The sequence below is a fragment of the Mustela nivalis genome, assembly GCF_964662115.1.
Source record: "Mustela nivalis genome assembly, chromosome: 8".
Taxonomy (NCBI): Eukaryota; Metazoa; Chordata; class Mammalia; order Carnivora; family Mustelidae; genus Mustela; species Mustela nivalis.
The window spans coordinates 39,369,251-39,394,324 of NC_139027.1; the positions used below are offsets into that span (position 1 = coordinate 39,369,251).

A 25,074-nucleotide genomic window follows, 5' to 3' on the forward strand; every position below is an offset into this window, starting at 1 on the left:
GCCCCTGAGTGGTGTCCCATTCCTTGAATTCAATCTGTTTTATCATTATACGAATAACTGTACAGTAGGCCTGTTATTTTTCTTATATTAAAAAAATTAATTTTAGAAAAAATGTTCCTAACATTGATTTTTAAATTTTTCAACACAGTTCGGGGGAGCTCCCAGGTGGTGCAGTCGGTTGGACATGTAACTCGTGGTTTCGGCTCAGGTTGTGATCTCAGGGCCATGAGCTAGAGCCCCGTGTCAGACCCCACGCTGAAAATGGAGTCTGCTAGGGATTTACTTTCCATCTCCCTCTGCCCCTCCCGCTTGTGCTTTATCTCACTCTTTCTCTAAAATAAATAAATCTTTAAAAAATTTTTTTCATCATATTTTGGGATTGGGAAATGCTACTCCAATACTAGGATGCCCGAGAAGCCTGTGAAAAACACTGTGTTTCATTGTTTGCAGAAGTCTTGGCCAAGGTTAGCAGCCACCTGTGTCACAGCTTGTACTTGAGCTGCAGGCCAGCAGTTGCTGCCCTGCAGGCTCCAGGAATGGTAAGCACTCCTCCTTGGTGAATGTAACTGGCATTGTAGTTATGGTCTATTCATGTGAACAATACCTCTCTTCCCTTGGCCAGAGTTCCAGGAAGTTGATAAGTAGCTGCAGAGTTGCGTTTTCTCTGACATTGACCAATGGGATAGATATGTGGTCTTTGCCATTTGGGATTGTCTCCTCCTATCTGAGCATCTGTTGTCTTGCCTGGGACACTGGGCATTTAAAAAAAAAAACTCTTGGGAGTGGATTGTCCTTGATGACTGGGTGAAGAATCCATGGCCAAGGACTGGGAAATAGCACGCTAGACCACGGTTTTTCCACTCTGGCACTTTTGGCTTTGGGGGCCGGATTGTTCTTTGTTGGGCAGGGGGAGGGGTTCTATGCAATGTGGGATGATTAGCAGCATTGCTGGCTTCCATCCAGCACATGTCACTGGCACTCTCTGAGTGTGGGAACCAGCGTCTTTCCAGGCATCGCCCAGATGCATGGGGAAACGAAGTCACCCTGGCTGGGAATCCTTGCCTTAGAAGATGAGACTCTTGGTCCCCTGTAGATAAGACAGCTGTGGAGGTGGTTGGGGAGGCAACCCCTGGATGAAGACCCCTAACTTACAGCCAGAGACTGAATGAAGGGCAGAGACAGGAGAAATGTGTCAGGCAGGTAAATGGAGGCAGTAAGGGGTGAGGGCTCTAGGCGAGCAGTAAATGACAGTGGTGAGAAGGGAGGGCGGGTGCAGGGCTCTGAGGCTGGGGGGTGCGGTGTGAGCTTCTGTTCAGTAATAACTGGGAGGAGTGTGTTAGCCAGAGCCTGGTCTCCTCTCCAAAGGGAGGCACTCAGGCCTTCCACCATCCCTCTTCTGGGATCAGCGTTGAGCGCTTAAGTACTCTAGATCCTCTTAAGTATGTCAGTGCTTTCCTCCTGACCTTGTGGGGAGAGGTATGTGAATCTGTCAAGTGGGTTAAGCTCCTTGGAGAGTGATTGCAATTCTTTGATCTTTATTCACTCAATAGACACTTAGCAGGTACCCACTTGGGGAGGGGCTGTGCCAGGCACTAGGGACCCCACCAGTCAGACCAGAACTGTGTGGTCTGGCCGGGGAGATGACTCAGCCAGCACAGGCCACCCCAGAAGGAGAAAGGAGAAGGGCCCTATTGTCAGGCTGCCTCTCGTCAGGTCCACCTGTGTTCCTGCCTCTTCCGTCTCCTTTGGCCTCAGTGTTCCATTCTGTGAGATGGAGTAGTGAGAATTCTTACCCCAGTTAGGCACGGAGGGACTGACGTGCGAGAACGTGTCCAGCCCGTACAGCAGTGCCTGGCATTAGTGAGCACTCAGTGATATTGCCATCATTATTGTTAACGATTAATTATTGAAACTCCTACATGAAGTCTGTAGTAGAGCACCCAGAAAATTCTGAGGGACAAGTGACCAGAGATTCACGTGGCTTTTTTGAGCTGGGTCTTATAGGATTAGTGGGACTTTATCAGGAAAAGCACTGTGGAGTTGTGGAAAGATCACGCACTAAGACGCGGGCAGGAAGTCACAGATTGTGAGCAAGGCAGCACGGCTTAGAAGGGACAGCTGCTGGCCGTGGGATCCGGAGGCTCGGGCAGGGGTGGGCTGTCAGGCTGGGAAGGAGGGTGCCTGCGGCCTCTGGAGAAGGGACTTGGTCTGAATGGACGTTAAGTGCCCCAACCCTTTGGCTTGGATGTGGTTCAATTGTTCTTTCTTGTCTCCAGACGGATTAGGAAGAACTTGCCACTCTCCTTTCCCTGAGCAGTGAAGTGCTAAGCTCTCCAGGAGACATTATTGAGACTTTGGAGACTGAGAAGCAAATCCGTCTTGCTGTCCCCGTGCTGTCATATATGGGGCGGGGAGGCACGCAGGGGGACACGGGCGGCCACTTCATGTCAGGAGCCCAGCAGACGGAGCACGCCCTCTCTTGTCTGGATGCCCTTGGGCCTTTCCAGTTATGTGACCGCCCTGTTGGCACTGGTGTTCCTGTCTACTCACCGGAGCTCGAAGAGGAGCAGATCATCCAGCCAGCCTGGGGTCATGATGGATTTTCCAATTCTTTCTTTTCAGCAGCTCACATGCTGCCTCAGGGCAGGGGCTGAGAACCATCCTGGCAGACATGCTAATAACCGGGGCATCTGAGCCAAGGAATGGTGTGTTTATTTCTCCGGAACCTGTGGCACCGTGCCCGAGGCTTTGCTGAATCAGCCTGGTGCCGTCTGGCGTCCCCTGGATCCTCAGACCTCAGTCCCAAGGTCACAGGTGTCTCCTGGAGGGCTCTGGCTTTTGCTTCACCACTCTGAAAGGTCACACAGTGAATATGCACTTCCTGAACACTTGCCAGGCCCCCAGGGGTGGTTATGAATGAGAAAGATGCCATCCTTGGCTTTGGGAAGCATATATTCTTACAGGAGAGACAGACACTGAATAAACCATGGCAAGTTGTGTGGATCAGGGCTAGGAAAGGCCGATGTCCAGAGTCACGTCGCTATGGAACAGCGCGAGGAACCTAGTCTTGGTTGGGGGATGCGACAAGGTCAGGAGAGGCCTCCTAGGAAAGTAAGACTCCCTGATATCCAAGGATGCTTGGGGCTGGGGCCGGGTGGAGTGGTTGGAGGGACCTCCCTCACCAAGCTGCCCCATGACTGAACCCAGCAGGCTCCTCCATGAAGTGTTTCTCCCTCCGCCCCGCCCACTGCCTTTGACACTGTTGCCTTCTCTCTCTTTCTTAAATTCTTTTCCTCCCTCTTCCTTGTTTTCAGACTACTCTTTTGTTCCCTTTGCTGGCTTCTCTTGCTCCCCAGGCATAATTCAGGCCTTCCCAGAGGATGGCCTCGCTCTCCAAAGCGGTAGACAGTGGTGGTGAGAAGCCAGGCTTGGAGGAGGCCAAGCTGGCTGGGTCCTAGCCCCTGCTTTTCTCCTTATGGTCCCACAACCTTAGACAAGCAAGTGACTAAGGGCTCCATGTGTTGTTATCCCTTCTATAAAAGAGGTTCCTTTACCAGGCCATTCTGAGGACTGCAGTGATGCCTATATAGCACTTGGTGAAAGGCCCGTGTGAGTCAAGGTTACAAAACCCTTTCTCTTTCATCATCGGAAACTGACTCAATTCCATTCACCTTCTGTTTTTCCTGGAAACCTGATAAATATGGAAGGTCAAGGTGTCACCTGGCCACAGATCTTATGGGAAAGCCGACCCCTGCTTGGTACATTGAATCTGGCCTGGGTTCTCTGTATGACCTCTAAATAACCTGAAGAGGAAGCCATGGGTTTGGGCTTCTGGAGTGTGGTGTCTCCTTGCAGGGACCTCCTTGCAGGGATCCTAGAAGCTCCATCTGTGGGGCTATTACAGGAGATGTTGGCTCCTGTGGGGCCTGGGACCAGGGTGGCTCTGTTCCCAGACAGCTTACACCTGGGAGGTGACCTCATCTCTCAGATGAAAGGAATAAACCCCTCCAGCTCTAACATTCTGTCAGTTCATTCACTTAAAAATATCCATTGAGGGGTGCCTGGGTGGCTCAGTCATTTAAGCTGCTGCCTTCAGCTCAGGTCTTCATCCCAGGGTCCTGGGATGGAGACCCATTTGGACTCCTTGTTCAGCGGGGAGCCTGTATCTTTCTCTGCCTCTGCCTGCTGCTCCCGCTGCTTGTGCGTGTGCTCTCTCTCTGACAAATAAATCAATAAAATCTTTAAAAAATATATCCATTGAGAGCCTTCCATTGGATAGGCACTGAGAACACATTGTTGAACAAAGCAGATTCATTCTGCGCTCTGAAGGCACTGATAGTTCAATTGGGAGAGGCACTGATAGTTCAAATAGTTCTGTCAATCAGAGAGCATCACAGCTAGTCGTAAAACAGCATTTTGATAATGTGTACCTTGTGTCATAGGAGATTTGACCTAGTCGGAGAGGTCAGGGAAGTCTTCCATGAAGAAGGCATGACGGAGCTGGGATCAGAAGGATGAACAGGCATTAACTAGCAAAGAAAGGGAAAGGGACAATTCCAGAAAGCGAGAACAGCAGAGGCAAAGGCTTTGAGAGGGGATGGGGCCAGGTGGAGAGAATGAGGGCTGGGAGAACTATGGGGAACGGCTGAGAGTCGAACCATTTCGTGATCTCGTGCAGCCATGGGCATGGCCAGTGAGAGCTGGTACCTAGACAGTCATGTGCTGTCGTTTTATTTCCTCCTCCTCAACAACAGGGAGAAGCCAGTCAACGCGAGGTTGGGATGTGTGTCTTGGGAAGACTGCATTCAGAATTTGAAAGGCTGATTCTGGCTGCAGGATGCTGGAATCCAGTGTGAGGGGAGGGAAATTTTGAAGGAACTTTAAGTGGAAAGTTTTTTTTTTTGTTTTTTTTTTTTTGTTTTGTTTTGTTTTTGGAGAAGGAAGACGACGGTGTGGGCGGGCTTTACAGAGCATCAGTGGGGATTAGCAGCAGGAGAGGAGAGTTTGACCTTTAATTTCAGAGGCCACGGGCTACTCAGCTTGGCTTCCCACCCCCATTCTCACCCCCATTTTTGGCTTCCATCACCCCCGAATCACTCTTTTATGTTGCCCAAACCACAGACTAAAGGAAGATGGGTGTGCAGTTGAAACGGGACAGAGGTTCCTAAGCACGGCCCAGCCATAAGAAACCTTCAGGGCATTCATAAAGCTAGATCAGGCCACAAATCAGCATCTTCTGTAGCTTGGAGAACTGCTTTCGGCATTGAAAACAGACATTTTCCATCAAATAGGACGAAAGAAAATCACATTTCTCTTTTTTCTCTCTTTTCCCTCCAGGCTTATATTTGGCACTCTTTACCCTGCATATTATTCCTACAAGGCTGTGAAATCGAAGGACATTAAAGAATATGTAAGTAGCACTTATTGGTGGGGTCCCGACGGTCCTGGAGAAGCTGGGTGTGAAGTAGTGGGAGGAGGAGGATGGCCTGTGGTGCAGGCACTGGTAGCAGGGCAAAGGAACCCTTCCTTTACCCTTCTTCTCATGAGACTTGCCTCATTTTGGTCCAGGAGTCCTCCCCATGTCTAGAACCCTGCAGAACCAGAGAAATGGAAGGGAGGTATGGCAAAAGGAAATGGAATCAGGGATCACAGGCCACCCAGGCTGCCACATACCACTGTATGGCCCGAGACAAATGACTTTACTTCTTTGAGCCTCAGTTTCCTTGTCTAGAAAACACTGTGTAGATCACGGTTACTGGGAGATGGTCCACCACAGGGGGTCCAGGCCCTCCTGCCTCTGTGACTCTGGTGATGATTCCCATTCCAGCTGTGTGACCTGAGTACCCCGTGATTTAAACTCTGTTGTTGCTTTATAAGCTTTTCAAGAACAAGAGCTGGTCATCGTCTTTCATCCGATTCCCCAGCACCCAGCAGACGCCTGAGATGTCGGAAGGGAATCTGGAGTACTTATCGTTGAAGGATTGTATTGTCACTGGATGGTTCCTCTAAGCAGGAAAATCATCAGACACTTGCATGGGGTGGCTGATGAGGAAAGGATGTCCAGGTCGTGTGGGACAGAAACCCAGGTCAGACTACAGAGGATGTGGATTAGGGCATTGGGAGTCTGAAGTCAAGTGTGGGCTCTGACATTTGATGGATGCAATACTGGACAAGAAGCTTAACTTCTGGGCACCTGGGTGGCTCAGGTGCTTAAGCATCTGCCTTCTGCTCGGGTCATGATCCTGGAGTCCTGGTATCAAGTCCACATCAGGCTCCCTGCTGAGCAGGAAGCCTGCTTCTCCCTCTGGCCCTCTTCCCTCTCATGCTCTTTCCCACTCACTCTCTCTAGCAAATAAATTTAAAAAAAAAAAAAAAAAGAAAGAAAGAAAGAAAAAAACTTAACTTCCAAGAGCCTTGGTTTCCTAATCAGAGGGGTGGATATCAGCAATCCTGGCCCCTAGTGTTGTGAGGGACAAAGGGTCTTTGCTTTCCCTCTTTTACTCAGAAGTCATTTGGAAGTTTGCCACAGGTAAAGAAATAAAGTGTATCTGAAAGTCACTTTCTTTCTCAGATTTTCCAGGATGTCTTTATGATGAAAACCAGCCACCTCCAGGTCAACTGCAACAGGAACTCACCCCCTCATTCCCTCAGTTTCCCTGAACTGCTTGCCTGGGCTTGTGTCTGCTATGCAGGGCATCTAGACAGGGCTGGGTTCTCTGGAGACAAGGTCCCTGGTATATCTGAGGGAATCTCAGTGTGAACTATAAGTAGCTGTTGAGTTGCAAGCGCACAACCTCCTGATTCTCTACTGGCTTGACGCAGGGGTAAAGCAGGAGGCAGCCTCTCCCACAGTCTTTCTCCCAACCCAGCTTCCCTGCACCCGTGGCTGGCAGGGGTCGGGAAAAACAGCCACGAGTGCAGGGAAGCTGTGCCACGTAAGGAGACATAATTGGGGTCACTGTGGTTCAGGGTCTGATCCTCCACTTTGCAGGGGCAGAAACTCAGCTCTGTCAGCTCATCTGGGAGAAATCAGACCCTGGTAAATTGTTTTGGTCTGACCAAACTGACAGGAGCCTGGTTTATGACTAAAATGGCAATTCATTAATTTAGACTGAAAAATATAACTGACAAGCAGAGCAGCTGTTTGTGTTGGCTGGTGAGCATGAGTTATTCCCAGTAGGGAAAGCTTGAGAGTTAAGATTAGAAGGTTTCTTGGTAAAAATGGAATTGAAAGAAAGGAGCTGAGTAGTATGAGAAGAGACCTGCCTCCTTTTCCTGTACTTGCTCACACGCACGCACACTCTCACTCTGTCACACATGCTCTCACATTTCTTGCACGCACCCTCACACACGCTCTCCAACACTTTCTCACACTCATGTGCTCTCACACATGTTTTCTCATTTGCACAACCATAGCTCACTCACATGTGCTCTCACACACTCACCCTCACATATGTTCTCCTACTTACACAGCCACACACACTTCTACACTCACATGCTCTCTCACTCATATACGCTCTCACACTCTCACACTCTCACACACATCTCTCACTCCCACACACTCACACACTCTCTCATTCAGACACACGTGCTCTCCCACTCCCACACCCTCTCACACATGTTCTCCTGCTTACATACCCCACACACTTCTCACACTCATGTTCTCTCATTCACCCTTACGTAGTCTCACACACAACACTATCTCTCGCACATGTTCTCTCACTCTTACACTCACATGCTCTCTCACACACACTCTCTCACACTCACACATACTCTCACACGCTTTCACATGCTCTCTCGCACACATTCACACTCACCATTACACTGGCCTCTTTCCCTCATTTTGACCAATAAACCCATTTGTCCAAGAGAGAAACCTGGAATTGCCTTTAGCTTCTGTCTGGCCCTCACCACCCAACCCTATACACACCCCTGGTTCCTGACTGTGTCCTTCACCTCTATCCCCTTAATGGTCCTTCAAACCAGGTCTCTCTTCCTGTGCTGCCACTCTCTTAAATGTTCTTATCAGGTTTTTCCTGGAATGTTACAGTAGCCTCCCGTATTTGTTTTCTGTTGCCGCTGTAACAAATTACCATGAACTTAGTGCCTTAAAACACACAAAGATATTATCTCCCAGTCTAGAGGTCAGAAGTCTAATGGGTCTCACTGGGCTAAAATCAGGCAGGGCCACATTCCTTCTGGAGACTCTAGGGGAGAATCCATTTCCTTATCTTTTGCAGTTCCTAGAGGCCATCTGCGTTCCTTGGCTCCTGCCCCTTCCTCCATCTTCAGAGCCAGGATAGCATCTCTGAGCATGCTTCCATAGTCACATTTCACTTAGATGACAGCCTCTTGGTGACAGCCAAGTTCACATCACAGGAAGGCTCTGGTTAGGAAGTTGCTGCGGAGGTCCCCACCAGGGACACTGGCTGCCAGCTGTCTGTGGCTTTGGAATATTCGCTGCAGATTCAAAATCCTAAATATAAGCATTTGACTTTTTTAAGCCTATATAACTGGCCTTGTCTCCCACAAAGATCCTTATGCTAGAAGACTGTCCCCAAATTAAATAGCATTGGACATTGGTAGTAAAAACAAATAAATATATACAGATACAGATTACAGTTATATCTTTGGCTGCTCAGCACCCACATCCACTCCTTTGACCATATTTTGACTTTAAAAAAATTTCCAGGGGCGCCTGGGTGGCTCAGTGGGTTGAGCCACTGCCTTCGGCTCGGGTCATGATCTCAGGGTCCTGGGATCGAGTCCCGCATCGGGCTCTCTGCTCAGCAGGGAGCCTGCTTCCTCCTCTCTCTCTGCCTGCCTCTCTGCCTACTTGTAATCTCTCTCTGTCAAATAAATAAATAAATCTTTAAAAAAAAAAAATTTCCAACAAGAATTCTGTGTGATTTATGTACTTGGTAAGTCCAGTTTTTTTCAGCTGAGTCCAGCACCAGTCCAGTATCTCTGGCAAAGACCTCTCCTCCTCTGGCTAAATCTGATTTTAATATTCAGCACTCTAAAAATTAAATTGTCAAGTGAACCATCACTGGCATACCCCTATAGTATATAGACATATGCTATATGAGGGCGAGAAAGAGAATACATAAAAATAAAACTAGTTAAAATATTTAAATCTATACATGATACAGAAAGGACGAAAATATGGATAGAAGTTATAGTTCTTAGTCATGCAAGTAGTCTTGAGTTCATAGCTGGTATTCATGTCTTTTGTTAAAAGATGATTTTTTATTTTATTTAATTTTTTTTAAATTTTTTTTTAAGATTATTTATTTTTTATTTATTTGTCAGTGATAGAGGGAGAGAGAGCAAGCAAGCACAGGCAGACAGAGAGGCAGGCAGAGGCAGAGGGAGAAGCAGGCTCCCTGCCGAGCAAGGAGCCCGATGTGGGACTCGATCCCAGGACGCTGGGATCATGACTTGAGCCGAAGGCAGCCGCTTAACCAACTGAGCCACCCAGGCGTCCCAAAAGATGATTTTTTTTTTAAGATTTTTTATTTATTTATTTGACAGAGAGAGATCACAGTAGGCAGAGAGGCAGGCAGAGATAGGGGAAGGGAAGGAAGCAGGCTCCCTGCTGAGCAGAGAGCCCGATGCGGGACTCGATCCCAGGACCCTGAGATCATGACCCGAGCCGAAGGCAGCGGCTTAACCCACTGAGCCACCCAGGCGCCCCCCAAAAGATGATTTTTTAAAAGGGTCAAATCATGACTCTTGTACAAAAATAAAGTTGACACATGTTGAAAGTTTTACTTAACTCATTAATTAATAAGGGAACCAATAAAGGTGTTTCAAAAAAAAATACAAAGGAGACTCCAAAGAGCAGATGTATCTAAGAAATCAGGAATGATTAAATGAATTTGTTAGATATTCAGCTGATTTTGGAGGAGGGTGGGGTGATCAATTGCACTTCCATTGGACAAAATTTATTTGCACCTCTAGATAAAATCCTTTGCATTGCAATCAGTTTTCTTTAACTTACAAAGTTGTAAAATAGCTCAAAGATATTGAAAAACAAGACACCTATAGAAGCAAGATAATTGAGAAGGAGGCTCTAGACAACATCTAGCATTCTACAGATATCCGTTCTAAACTCTTTCACAATTTTTCCTATTACTTCCCTTTTCTACCATCTAATTCATGTTCTTTTTGTCTTCAGTTAGAGCTTTAGTGAGTGGGATTCCTTACCCAGGGCTGTGGCCCGAGTCTTCCTTTGTGGGAAGCTGGAGGCCTTAGCAAAGGTCTTGCCTGTGTAAGGTTATAGTGATGATCCATTGACTCTTAGCTCTGAGCAAGGTGGTACCGCTCACACAAGGGATCCCACCCAGATCCCTCCAGAGGCTCCTTAATTTCCATCTACCTTCCCTTCTGCCACATTGTGTAGCAGCAACCCTGTTCCCCCCTGGTAATCAGGATCAGTTCCTAGAGACATCTATTTCCTAGAGACATCATGGTCCTGAAATGGCCAGGTAGGAGTGTCGTTTGTGCTTCCACATCACTGGAATCATTTTGTATCCCTGGTGAAAGCACCCACCCTTCAGGTACTGTAAGAATTAAACAGCAGAACTCAGAGATTTAAAAGTAAAACACAAAATTGTTGTGAGTCTATTAGACCAGTGATTCTCAAACTGCAATGTGCACGTAGAATGACTAGAGGATTTTATTAAAATGCAGGTGCTGATCCATTAGGTCTGGGGTGAGTTCTGAGATGCTGCACCTCTAAGAAGCTCTTAGGTGATTCCAGTGGTGCTGGTCCACGAACCACAACTGGAGTTGTACAAAGCTGGCAGTAGGCTTACCCATAAGCAACACCGCTCTCAGTTACTTGCTCCCTGAACCTTTAGATTCTGGCTAAGCTGCAAAAATATGTGTTGCTTCCTGGTTCACAGAAGAAACTGCATGGTCCAGGTCAATGCCTCAACCCCAGAATGCTGACTCTCTTTCGGAACTCTTCTATAGCCGTTGCAACACTTTAAAGTCCGCTGCCTCAGAGCAGTGGGTGTATGGGGGCACGGTAAGATCGAGACTCCCCAGCCCCTCAGCCTCTTGTCTTGGGTTTCTTTTCCTGTAAAAGATGGTCCTTGGTTAGAAGGAGTGTTGGGTGGCAGGCATCAAAATAAAAAGGACACTGAGCCCACAGCTTACTCTACAGACTGCCGGAAATATGGCAGCAGGAAAAGCAAGTCCGCATGCAGAGTCAGTGAATCTTCCAGAAAAGACGCTGCTTCTCCTTCTGTGAGGGAAGGGGCCTGGCGTGACGAGCCTGCTCTAAGGAGTCTGGCTGGGGCCATGAGACACGGTGTCATCAGAGACTTGCTTGTGCTGCTGCCAGCGACTTGGGCTCTGAGCGGTGGTTGTGGCCAGGTCAGCCTTGGTGAGAGGGATTCCACAGTGCAAAGTCCACCTGCTCCCTCTGTCCCTCCCACCTGGCTGCTGGCACGTGAGCACATTGGACACGCACAGTCATCCTGAGGAAGATGTCTAGCTGACATCCACAGGGCTGGTCACCTCATCTATTTGATTACCAAAGGCCTCCTGTGCCATGGGGGACCTTGTGGTGAGCAGGAACAGGCGCCACACAGGTCCACATTCCATGGGCCTATTCAGGTCATTCCCAAACCCCTTCTTCTTTTTTTTTTTTTTTTTTTAAGATTTTATTTATTTATTTGACAGAGATCACAAGTAGGCAGAGAGGCAGGCAGAGAGAGAGGAGGAAGCAGGCTCCCCGCTGAGCAGAGAGCTCGATGCGGGGCTCGATCCCAGAACCCTGAGGTCATGAGATCATGACCTGAGCCGAAGGCAGAGTCTTATCCCACTGAACCACCCAGGCGCCCCTCCCAAACCCCTTCAACACCAGTCTTCAGTCTTGTTCCTTCCAAGGACCTTGCCATCTAGCCAGTACTTACCTGGGGTTTGAAATGTACCTGGGATTTGTTTTATTTTTTTTTTTATTTTATTTTTTTTAAAGATTTTATTTATTTATTTGACAGACAGAGATCACAAGTAAGCAGAGAGGCAGGCAGAGAGAGAGGAGGAAGCAGGACACTGGGATCATGACCCAAGCCGAAGGCAGAGGCTTTAACCCACTGAGCCACCCAGGCGCCCCCTGGGATTTGTTTTAATCGGGTATGGTAGGGCATGCCAACACAGAAAGGACTACCACGAAGGAAGAACTTCTTACAGTTTTCCCAGAAGGAGGAGGCACAGCAGGCCGTGGAGGGCCATTTGGGGGAACACCTGGGTCTGTTGGTGTCAGAGGCAGTGATGCTCTGCATTGTGGTGTCTGTAGGAAGGTCAAGGCTAGGCAGTGCAAGCAGGTTTAGGATTGGCGAATTTGAAAAACTTTAGCGGGCTCTGGGGTGATTAGAGCTGGCTCAACCTGTGAGCGCCCCATGAAAGAGGGAGTTTAAGAGTATGGGCTCTAGACTGATCCGTTTGCCTATGAAAGGTGTGCTGCAGGGCATGTCCTTTGCTCTCTCGAAGACTTGGTTAGTCCTAGGAGGGGCAGTCTCTCCCCAGCCAGTGAAGCCACAGATGCCAGAACGTCAAGAACACAGGAAGTAAGAAAATATAGTTACTATACCTGGTGACAGTGTAAAGGCATTACCTCAAGGCATAAGTGTGCTCTTCAAAGTTCTGCCTGCTGGGGACTGTCGCTTCTGCAGCTCTCTCCGGACTGCCCCTGACTGCGCAGCAGTCCACGCTGAGCTCACCCTGGCAGATGGTGCAGAGCCATCTGTATACCAGGCTCATGCTTTTTCCTTCTCAGTCACAGGCATAGGTGATTCTCTGTGAGGCTGAAGCAGGACTCAGAGGCTAAAGAGAGCATGAAAGACTTAAGTGGTATTAGCATGGCTGGTGTAGGAGAGGATGCAGAGGTGGGGGGTAAGGCTAAGGAGGTAACTACACCTGCTGCCTTCCCAGCCCATGGGGAAGGTTTTTGCAGGCTGCCAGGAGCCCTGGGGGAAGAGTCTGACGAACCTCAGGGGTTCATTCAAGTCTCCAGGCTCTTCCTCCCATGTTCTTACTGTGGTTTAGGGTCTTGGCTTCTCTCTATCTCCTCACTCCTGGATCCTGCCCCTGACCAGCTGAGAAGGACTTCTCAGTCATGCGGCCAACTATCCGCTCTGACGTTGCTCCTGAATATTACTCCTCAAATCAGCCATAACTTCCTCTCTCTATCCTGGGTGCTCACCTACCCAAGCTCCCCCTCATCTGACAGGAAGCATTACCTAGAATCCCTCAAACTTGGCAAGTTCTATTTCAAACCTTGGGGGAAAAAAACTGGCATAATTTGGTGTCTGTATGGCATGATGGGGAAAACCATTTCCTGGTAATTTATTTATGGTTTCCATCTCTGAGTCACATATTCCCTTTACCTTCTTGGGGTCAACAAACCATTCTCAAACTCTTCTTTCTGCATGACATTATTTATTTATTTGACAGGGAGATTACAAATAGGCAGAGAGGAAGAGAGCGGGGAAGCAGGCTCCCCTCTGAGCAGAGAGCCCGATGCGGGGCTCCATCCCAGGACCCTGAGATCACAACCTGAACAGAAGGCAGAGGCTTAACCCACTGAGCCACCCAGACACTCCTGCATGATAGTATTTAAAGTGGAGGAGTGCAAGATAGAAACTTCTTTAGGTGAACACTTCAAGTCTCCTCTTTCCCACAGCTCCCTCATCTTTGTGCATAGTTTTGACCTCCTTTCTGAGAATTGCTCTTATCTTTTCAGTGACCTGTTAGACATTCTTCGTGGATGTTCTGAATCCTCAGACTCCCCTCAGCCTTATGGTGCTCAATCCCTTCTCCCTAACTCGCCTCTTTCTTTACCCTCTTGCTGGTGTGAGTGGTTCCATATCACACCGTGCCCTGACTTCAGTAAGCCCCTTTCCTCCTATTTATACCCAGCCATCCATTCAGCAGACCCTTGTTGCCCTGCAAGCTATCTAATTTTGCCTTTCTTCTTAAAAAGCCACCTAAAACAGCATTTCCTGAAGTATATTCTTTTCTCAACATGTGAAAAACATCCTTTCTTTCCCATTTACAATGTCAATGTTCTAATTGAGTCATTCAAAACATATTCCTACTAGGTGCCAATAATTGTTTTAGATACTAGAGATACGGCGATGTGTAAGAATAACTTGTCTCCACTCTCAGGGAGCTTCCAGTCTAGTAGGAAAAGCATAGGAATAGACAGGTACTGTCAAAGCAGAGTAACAAGTGTTATGACAAGGAGCATGTATGAGACACTGTAAGAGGAAGAAAGGAGAAGCTACTTACCCAAACTTTGGATACTTCCTGGAGGAAGTGATATTGAGGTTGAGATCTGAGGGCTGAATCCTGGAGGCAAAAGAAGGTACACTGTTCAAAGAACTGAAAGAAGTTCCTTTTAACTTGAGTGAAAAATTCAAGAAAGTATTGGTGTGGGGGAAAGCTTTTATAGAGATAATTAGGGTTTCATTCATGCAAGGACTTGAAAGCCAATTTACGGAATTTGGGCCTCATCTTAAAAACAATTAAGGAACTGTTGAAGACTTTGGAAAGGAGAATTATCAAATTTAGATTTAAGAATCTGAATGGAATATGGAGGACAGATTAGTAAGGAGTCAGAGGTTTAGAGACCAAGCTAAAGGCTGTAGTTCTATTTTATAGGAGATGTTGGTGGTCTGAAGTAAGTAAATGACAGAAAGGATGGAGAGAAGAAGATAGTTTCAACAGAGTGGAAGTGACAGAATTTGGTGATTGGTTGCTGATGAGGAATGCAGAGTTTTCCCGGGGAAAATGTCTTGTCTAGAGTTAAAAGAGAATGTCAAGGGACGCCTGGGCAGCTCAGTTGGTTAAGTGACTGCCTTTGGCTCAGGTCATGATCCTGGAGTCCTGGGATCAAGTCCCGCATCAGGCTCCCTGTTCCTCAGGGAGTCTGCTTCTCCCTCTGACCCTCTCCCCTCTCATTTTCTGTCACTCTCTCTCTCTCTCTCTCAAGTAAAGAAATAAAATCTTAAGAGAGAGAGAGAGAGAGAGAGAATGTCTAGAACAAAGCCTTGTGGAGGAATTGATGAACCTCAGAGGTAGCCAGAAAATCAAGAGGGAAACCAGAGCAGTTGTGGTGTTGGGGAAGCTTTTCAGGAAGTGATAGTTTCATGTCCGTCTGAAAGTCAAACAAATAAAAAAAAAATTTTTTTTAAATGAAAAAGAGTCCATCATTCTCCCTTGACCTGATCATCACAGGGCTTCATCTCCTGACCCATGAGATCATGAATTGAACTAAAACCAAGAGTTGGTTGCTTAACCTACTGAGCCACTTAGGCTCTTCATCATTATCCTTTGTTTTTAATTGAAGCTATTAGAGCTTTTCTTTCTAAAAAGAAAAAGACAGTGGAGTAGGAATTCAGGCTTCTGGCAGTGTATCTGGAAACCAGTTTGGAATTCCTGGGTCATGGGCCCTAGCATCCCATGACAGTTACAGTTGGAAAGACCTTCTTTGCCCCCTGCCAAGGAGCCTGTTCTACTGCAGGTAATCTTGGCAGCATATGGTCTCTCAGATAGCAGTTACTTTTGATGGATTAAAATAAGATGGCTTCCAAGGCTTCTTCTGAATGAAGAAGACTTCTGAGTAAATCTGTTGAGACCCATGTTTCAGAGTTACAAAAACAATGGGCATTCACCAGAACTGCCTTTACTTTTGAAAGATATCTTTTCTGGAAATGGAAATCCAGATTGACATGTTTTTTTCTTTCGACACTTTAGCTATGTTACTCTGTTTTCTTCTGGTATTTGTCATTTCTGATGAAAAGTCATCTATTGTCATTCCCCTATATGCAATATGTTTTTTCCTCCCTCTCTCTCAAGATTTTCTTTCTTTTTCAGCAATTTTACTGTGATATGCCTTGGTGTGATTTTCTTGTATTTATCTTCCTTGGGATTTGCTGAACTCCCTGGTCCTGTGGATTTGCTATTTTTGATAAGTTCTGGAAATTTTCAGTCATTATTTGTTCAAAAATTTTTTCCGTCCCATTCTGTTTTTACTCTCCTGTGAAATTCCTATTCCATATATGTTAGACTGCTGGATGCTATTCCATGGGTATTGAGCCTCTCCACTTTTTTCCAGTCTAGATTTCTGTCTTACTGACTTTATTGTCTTAAAGTTCATAGATTTTTAAAAAAATTTTTTGCATCCAGTCTACTCTTAATTCCATTCAGTAACTTAAAAAATTAAAATATTGTGTTTTTCAATTCTAGGATACCATTTGTTCTTTTTGAAGAGTTTCCTTCTTGGGTGCCTAGGTGGCTCAGTTGGTTAAGTGTCTGTCTTTGGCTCAGGTCATGATCCCAGGGTCCTGGATCAGGCTTCCTGCTCAGCAGGTAGTCTGCTTCTCCCTCTACCCTCCCCCCAACCCCGCTCATGATCCCTCTCTCTCTCTTCCAAATAAATTTTAAAAATCTTTAAAAAAAAGTTTCCTTTCCCTTGAAATCTCCCATCTCTTCACTCTATATGTCTATCTTTTCCTGTAGATTCTTTAACATATTTGTACCTTTTCAAGAAAAATAATATTGAATCTGCACCTGTGTTCTTAGGATAAGTGTCTTGTTAAGTGTTGGTAAAAGAAAATTTAGCTTTTATAACAAAAGCTTTGTTATTAAGTTGTTTTATATCTGTATATCTTTTTTTGGTGAGGTGTCTGTTCAGATCTTTTGCCCAGTTTTTAATTGGGATGTTTGTTTTTATTACAGAGTTTAAGAGATCTTTGTATATTTCATATATTATTTATTTATCAGATATATGTATTGAAAATAGTTTCTTCTGCTCTGTGGCTTGACTTTTCATTCTCTTACCAGTGTCTTGCAGAGCAGAAGTTTTCAATTTTTATGAAATCCAATTTATCAATTTTTTCTTACATGGGTCATGCTGTTGCTGTTGTATTAAAAAACTTATTCCCAAGCCCAAGGTCACTTAGATTTTCTTCTATGTTATCTTCTAGAAGTTTTATAATTTTGTATCTTCTTTTAGGCCTATGATCTATTTTGAGTTAATTTTTATGAAGGTTGTAAGACCTGTGTCTAGATCCATTCATTTAGTCTTTTCTTACTCATTTACTGATTTATTTATATCATGTGATGTCCAGTTATTCTAGCACCATTTGTTGAAAAAACTATTCTTTCTCCATTGAATTGCCTGTCCTCCTTTGTCAAAGATCAGTTGACTATCATTATGGCATCTATATCTGTCTATTCTATTCTATTTGTCTTTTTTTTTTCAAGATTTATTTATTTATGAGAGAGAGAGAGAGGAAGTAGAGGAAGGGGCAAAGGGAGAGGGAGAGAGAGACTCTCAAGCAGACTTCCCACTGAGTATAGGGCCTGATGTGGGGCTTAATTGCACAACCTGAGATCATGACCTGAGGCAAAATCAAGAGCCAGACACTTAACTGATTGAGCCACCCAGGACCCCCCTCTATTTGTCTATTCTAAGATCTATTTATGTATTCCTTCAGCAATAACACTGTCTTGATTATTGTAGCTTTATATTAAGTCTTAAAGGGAGATAGCATCAAGCCTACAACTTTATTCTTGTTCAGTATTATACTGGCTATTCTTTGTCTTTCACCCTTCCACATAAACTTTAGAGTCAGTTTGTTGGGATCCACAAAAGAATTTTCTAGCATTTGATGTAGATTAATTTTGGAAGAAAGAACTGATGTGTTCACAATATTGAGTCTTTCTATCCATGAACATGGAATATCTCTCCATTTGTTTAGATCTTCTTTGATTTCCTTCATCAAAGTTTATAGTTTTCCTCACATAGAACTTTTACATATTTTGTTAGATATATTAGTCAGTAATTTATTTTTTTGCTGCTAATGTAAATGGGATTTTAATTTCAAGTTCCATATGTCCAGATATGTAGGAAATCAGTTGACTTTTTAAAGACTTTATGTTTAAGTAATCTGTACACCCAATGTGGGGCTCAAACTCACAATTCTGAGGTCAAGAGTCAGAGGCTCTACTGACTGAGCCAGCCCGGTGCCCCTGACTTTTATATATTAACCTAATATTCTGCAATCTTATTACAATGTTATGTTGAATTCTTGTAAGGAATGTTGAGTTTTGTTCCAGTAGGTGGTTAAATTCTGTAGATCATCTTGACCTTGTGGCACTTAAATTTTATGTTTACTGGGGCAGGAGTATTTCAGTTTTGTCCTTAGTCCTAGAGCTGATCTCTTAGTCCTGGGATGTAATTTTTATTACTAAGGTATGGTATTTTAGATGTTTCAGTGAAAATTCCCAGATGTTTACCAAGCTCCTCCACTTGGTAAGACTCAAACTCTAAACTCTGTTTCTGCTACAATGAGAAGATACTAGTCTTCTTAATTTTTTCCAGCTTTCCAGCTTTTTTTTCCCTCAGCCACCTTGGAGTATTACCTGATTCTGTGCAACTCAAGAGGCCAGGCAAATACTTAAGGGGAATTTATATGTGGATTTGGGGGCCTTCCCCTTTATAGTTTCCTTCTCTGGGATTTTTTCCCTCTTAATTTCTAGCTTCTCTTGCAATCTCAAACTTCATTCTCCAGTTCTGCAGGCAAAAAAGACTATGTGTTTCTTTTTGAGTTCTGTCTGCCCCTGATTTGCAGGCTGGGGATTGTTCCCAGGCACATCAATGTGGATCTATCCTGCTGTGGTTTTCTTCCAGTTTCTACCAACTTAAAAAAAAAAAAAATCATGTGGTTTTTTTTTTATTTTTTCAGTGTTCCAAGATTCATTGTTTATACACCACAACCAGTACTCCATGCAATACGTGCCCTCCATAATACCTACCACCAGGCTCACCCAACCCGTCACCCCCTCCCCTCAGTTTGTTTCTCAGAGTCCACAATCTCTCATGGTTTGTCTCCCCCTCCAATTTCCCCCAACTCCCTTCTCCTCTCCATCTCCCAATGTCCTCCGTGTTATTCCTTATGCTCCACAAGTAAGTGAAACCATATGATAATTGACTCTCTCTACTTACTTGACTTACTTCACTCAGCATAATCTCCTCCAGTCTGGTCCATGTTGATGCAATGTTGGGTATTCACGCTTTCTGATTGAGGCATAGTATTCCATTGTATATATGGACCATATCTTCTTTATCCATTTGTCTGTTGAAGGGCATCTTGGTTCTTTCCACAGTTTGGCTACTATGGCCATTACTGCTATGAACATTGGGGTACAGATGACCCTTCCTTTCACTACATCTGTATCTTTGGGGTAAATACCCAGTAGTGCAATTGCAGGGTCATAGGGAAGCTCTATTTTTAATTTCTTGAGGAATCTCCCTACTGTTTTCCAAAGTGGCTGCACCAAATTGCATTCCCACCAACAGTGTGAGAGGGCTCCCCTTTCTCCACATCCTTTCCAACAGTTGTTGTTTACTGTCTTGTTGATTTCAGCCCTTCTACTTGGTGTAAGGTGGTATCTCAATGTGGTTTTTTGATTTGAATCTCCCCGATGGCTAATGATGATGAACATTTTTTCATGTGCCTGTTAGCCATTTGTATGTCTTCTTTGGAGAAGTGTCTGTTCATGTCTTCTGCCCACTTTTTGACGTGATTATCTGTTTTTTGAGTGTTGAGTTTGAGGAGTTCTTTATAAATCTTGGATATCAACCCTTTGTCTGTAGTGTCATTTGTGAATATCTTCTCCCATTCTGTGGGTTGTCTCTTTGTTTTGTTGACTGTTTCCTTTGCTGTGCAGAAGCTTTTGATCTTGATGAAGTCCCAAAAGTTCATTTTTACTTTTGTTTCCTTTGCCTTTGGAGACATGTCTTGAAAGCAGTTGCTGTGGCCAGTGTTGAAGAGGTTACTGCATATGTTCTCCTCTAGGATTTTCATAGATTCCTGCCTCATGTTGAGGTCTTTTATCCATTTTGAATTTATCTTTGTATATGGTGTAAGAGAATGGTCAAGTTTCAGTCTTCTATACATAGCTGTCCAATTTTCCCAGTGTCATTTATTGAAGAGACTTTTCTTCACTGTATATTTTTTCCTGCTTTGTTGAAGATTAGTTGACCACAGAGCGGCATTTTTCAAAGTGCTGGAACAAATGATCCTAAAATATGTATGGAACCAGAAGAGACCCCAAATTGCTAAGGAAATGTTGAAAAAGAAAACAAAACTGGGAGCATCACATCGTTTGATTTCAAGCCTTATTACAAAGCTGTGATCACCAAGATAGCATGGGTAACACAAAAACAGACACATAGACCAGTGGGACAGAGTAGAGAGCCCAGATATGGACCCGCAACTCTACCAACTTTTGATAGCCTTCTAGTGGCTTCAAGGAGTTGTTTTTAAATATTTTGTTCAGAGTTTGTTATCATTGTTAGCAGGAGGGTTCGTCAAATGCCTTATTCCACCATCACCAGACAGTACATGGAGCAGGCTAAGGAATTTGGACTTTATTCTGCTGGCTGGAAGATTTTAAATCAGGGAGTAGTCTGATAAATTCTTGATTTGGGAAGATTAGCATAGGGGTGGTTTATAGGATGAGTTGGTGTGGGAGAAGCCAGGAGACAAAGGAAGCAGGTGGAAGACTTGCAGTGGTTTGGGAGACAGGGGTCCAAGGGCTCTACTGGAGAAGAGAGGCAGTTGAAATGCATAAGGTTGGTCACATGGGAGAGATTAAAAAAAATAAAAAGATCTAGTTTCTGTGAGGGGATGTGAGACTTTTCCACAGGAAAATATTCCTAAGTGACACATTCCAGAAAGTCTGGCCTGACTAAAGGTCCTTCCAAAGTATATCTCTGTTAAGACTTGGAGAGTCTACTAACGTGGTGTTAGTCTTGGTAAGATGGCCTAACTGAATCCTGAGTCCCTCCTAGTCTGCTGGTCTCCCTGGCTCACATGAAGCCTAGATTGTCACCAGGATCTACTTTGACCTTGAGTCTGGATTATTTGTGGAAGTAGCTTGTTTGCCTCCAGCCCCAAAGTCTGGAGTGGAACTGGAAACCAAGCTGTGGAAGGACAGGAAGAAGGGGTTACAAATGCAGGATATACTGGCTGGGCATGCCTCAGCATCCACTGTCTGAGCCTCTTGTCCTTGTTGTTGGGCAGCCAGCCATTTATCCTTGACCTTATCTACTAGCTTTTTTGTTTTCTCTTTCAACAGGTCAAATGGATGATGTACTGGATTATATTTGCACTTTTTACCACAGCAGAGACATTCACCGACATCTTCCTTTGTTGGTAAGTACTCCAGGACATGGGACTTTTCAAGGGAAGATGTTGCCCAGTATCAATGGAGAGGTAGGAAATTTCTAAAAGCAGTCTCAGTCTTACTAGGATAGTTTTAATATATTAAATCTATAAAGTTGCTCTTCAAGTAAATATTTGTTCAATGACCTTATAAGAGCAGGTATTGTTCTTATAATATAATGATATAATGGTGGACAAAATAAATAAAGTTCCCCAACTAATGTAATTGGTAAGGAAGCATTTATATATCAAAACAAAACAAAACAAAAAAAACACCAAAGGGAAGAAACGGTATAAACAAGTTTCCCTTTGACGAATAAAACTAGGTTTCTCTCAAGGACCATTCATTCTCACTATAACTATTGTTCACCATTGTATATACTTTTAACATATTTATGTATATACATATATACATACATATATACTTTTTTATTTCTTTTTTTTAAGATTTTATTTATTTATTTGACAGAGAGAGATCACAAGTAGGCAGAAAGGCAGGCAGAGAGAGAGAGAGCGAAGGAAGCAGGCTCCCTGTTGAGCAGAGAGCCCAATGCAGGGCTCAATCCCAGGATCCTGGTATCATGACCTGAGCCGAAGGCAGAGGCTTTAACCCACTGAGCCACCCAGGCACCCTAGATCTCCCTGTTTTTTACATGGCTGCATGGAATTTCTTGGTATAGACAGACTATAATTTAATCAATCCCCTTTCGATGGAAAATTTTTTTCCTTATAAACAATGCCACTGTTATAGCAATGGAACAAGTAAAAATTATAAGCTAGATCCATGCATTGATATATTGCATTTTTTTTAAAGATTTGGCTTATTTATTTGACATACAGAGATCACAAGTAGGCAGAGAGGCAGGCAGAGAGAGAGAGGAGGAAGCAGGCTCCCTGCTAAGCAGAGAGCCTGATGCAGGGCTGGATCCCAGAACCCTGGGATCATGACCTGAGCCGAAGGCAGAGGCTTTATAACCCACTCAGCTACCCAGGTGCCCTGATATATTGCATCTTCGAAGGTCAAAGAGGCTGTAGATAATGTGTAGCATCTTATTTCTCCTTAATGGGCCTAACTTTCTCTGTACCACATGTGAATGTATACTAAATGTATAGTACTAAAAGTAGTTCAGAAATACCCATTCGTTAACCAGATTTACTTCTACAACTTGGAATCATGGGGTTGGTTTTTTATTAGGCTATGTTGTATGAATGTTTCACCATGATCAATTATCATCAGAAAGAATAATAAAAATATTTCCATTTTGGAGAAACTCCTTACCCAAAGAGCTTCAGTATGAACTTACCCTCTGGGATGTCATAGGCCAAGAATGAGACCCGAATACCACTTCTGTGAATCTTGTTTTGGATCAATGGTCTTAAAGACCTTAGTGTGTAGTCTTCCCCCGAAAGGAGGCTGGCTTTCATCCCCTCTGGGAGACATAGATGTCTCAGCCACTGTGTAGGGAAGAAATGTGGATTAGCTAATGTATAATGTTGGTGCCATGTGCCCCAATAAACCACAGACTCAGGATGGGGCTAAGTCTCCAGGAGTCTCCAGGAGTGGAGAAGGAGCTCTGCTGAGCCATCCTTTGTCTTCCCCAGGCTGCAGGGTCTGGTACCAGGAGTAAGGCCCCATATTGGGTAGAGCTTCATTGGGGAGGTTCCTGTACCCCATGGGGAGATGAAGGAATGTCCTCTGGTCTTCCTTCTGAACAATTTCCTGTGTGCAGTGCTGGGTGGCCTCCTGCTGTCCTCCTATTCCTCCTCATGAACATTGTGGGGGACTAGTGTTAGTCTTATGAGCTCTTTCCAGAGGTATTGGTATTTCTGTCTCACTGCTCTTAGCCAAGTGGAAATCTGGTCTAGTGATGGGTGTGCTGTCCCTGGTAATTGGAGTATATTTTTACTCATGGCCCTGGGACTTCAGAGTTTCATACTTAATAAATGCTTATCAGCTATCTCTGGAATTGATTTGATTTTGATTTGGGGGGAGTGTATCAGCTTTCCGTTGCTGCTGTAACAAATTGTCACAGGTTTAGGAGCTTTGAAACCACAGAAATTAAGTATTTCAGCTTCTGTGAGTCAGAAGTCCAGGTAGAATCCACTGAGTCCTCCGCTCAGGGACCCACGAAGCCAAAGTCAGGGTGTGGGCCAGCCTGGGCTCTTCTCTGGAGACTCAGGGGGAGATGCCACTTCAGGCTTATTTGGAGAGTAGGCAGAATTCAGTTTCTTATGGCTTTAAGACTGAGGTCCCCATTTCCTTGACAAGTACCTCCCACTTCAGCTTCAAGCCCGCAGTGCCTGTTAGAGCCTTCTCAAGCTTCAGATCTCTACCTTCTGCTGCTGGCCAGAGAAAGAGCTCGACTTCTGCTTTTAAGGGATCATGTTATTAGATTAGACGTACCCTTAATAATCCAATATAATGTCTCTATTTTAAAGCCAGCTGGCTGATAATCTCAATTATATCTTCAGGATCCCTTTTGCCATGGGAAGGGAACATATTTGTGGGGGTAACATGAGGATGAGAAGGTCACGGGACCAAAATTCTGCCCACCACCACCTCTGATACCTGGGATTTGGGTGCCTGTGTGTGGGTGCAGGTAGACTCCCCCTCTTCCTGATCCGTGTAGAGGACTCAGCTGGCCCAGTTGTAGCAAGAGCTGTCCAGTGGTTTATGTATGGGAAGTGAGGGTCTTGTCCATCTTCTGCAAGAAAGAGGTTGGGAACCTTCACTGCCTGCTTTAGCCCACAGTCTGGTCCTGCCCTCAACCTGCTTTCTCTTTCTCTGCAAACCTGAAGGCATTGCAGGTCACAGCTGTCTTTGGGCAGAGTCTTCCCACTCCCTCCTGCCTCTTGCTCAGGGAGTGGCACAGAACAAGCTGATCAGACAGACAGAGCCCTATTTCCCCCCTTCAGGTACATGGACACCAGGTTGGCAGCTCTGCACTCTCTGTAATGAGAGAGAGAGATTGAGAGATTGAGAGAGTAAAGCTTCTGTTCTTCCCGGAGGCACCTTCTGGCTTCTTGGGAAGCATCTTTAACACTGGTTCACTTCCAGGATTGGAGATGGCCCTTTTCCTTTATCTTCCTCCACTCCTCCCTTCTCACTCATCCCCACTGCTCTCTTTCTACCACTCCCCTAGGGCAGTTTTCTCGTCATAGTTAACTTCTTTATACTTTCTATTGATGTAAACAGCCGTCATATATGGTCACAGGAGACAGAGGATGGTTGCTTCTCTCACAACATCCATAGGTGATTTCATCTAGTTTTTTAACATTTACAAAACACTGTATCACATGGCAAAATGAAATTGAAACCGTACACTAAAAAGTGAGGCCCTCGTCCCCCAGGCCTTCATTCTCTCTCCTCAGGGATGTGACTGTTAAAAAGTTACTCGTGTGTTCTTCCAGAAATTTTCTGTGCACATTAATTGCATGTGTTTTGGCAATTTCATCACGTGTCCAAGCCTCTGAGGAAAGTTACCCCTCAGGAGTGTGAAGGTATATCATCGGAAGGGTGGGAGCCTTCACCTCCCCCATGCACTCCAGGGCACCTGTATCTGGGGAGGCAAATATATCCTAGCAGTCAGGACAGTTCAAAGACTTATCATCAAGGAACGAGCATGGTCCTTCTCCGCCTTTTGGGACAGCGGTAGGTCAGGGGAAGGTGACTTCTCCTTCACCTTCAGCTGGTTGGTGGCAATTGCATTGGTAGAGCCAAACGAACCCAAGGCCTCTGGGTAACAGGGTCTGAGTGGCTCAACTGGGAGACCCTTATGATACCTCACAAGGGCCTGGTTCTGGAGTGATGATTCCAGGGACA

General features: G+C 45.0%; 1 protein-coding gene across 4 annotated transcripts in view; it reads left to right on the forward strand.

Annotated features, from left to right (window-relative positions):
• The window catches only part of REEP1 (receptor accessory protein 1), a 105,731-nt gene that overhangs the window by 43,653 nt on the left and 37,004 nt on the right, over window positions 1–25,074 (forward strand). For all 4 annotated transcript variants that reach the window (XM_082743531.1, XM_082743532.1, XM_082743530.1 and 1 more), the window contains exons 2-3: window positions 5,338–5,410; window positions 21,166–21,242. In XM_082743531.1, coding sequence (XP_082599657.1) covers window positions 5,338–5,410; window positions 21,166–21,242 — 150 coding nt within the window. The remainder of the gene's footprint in view (window positions 1–5,337; window positions 5,411–21,165; window positions 21,243–25,074) is intronic.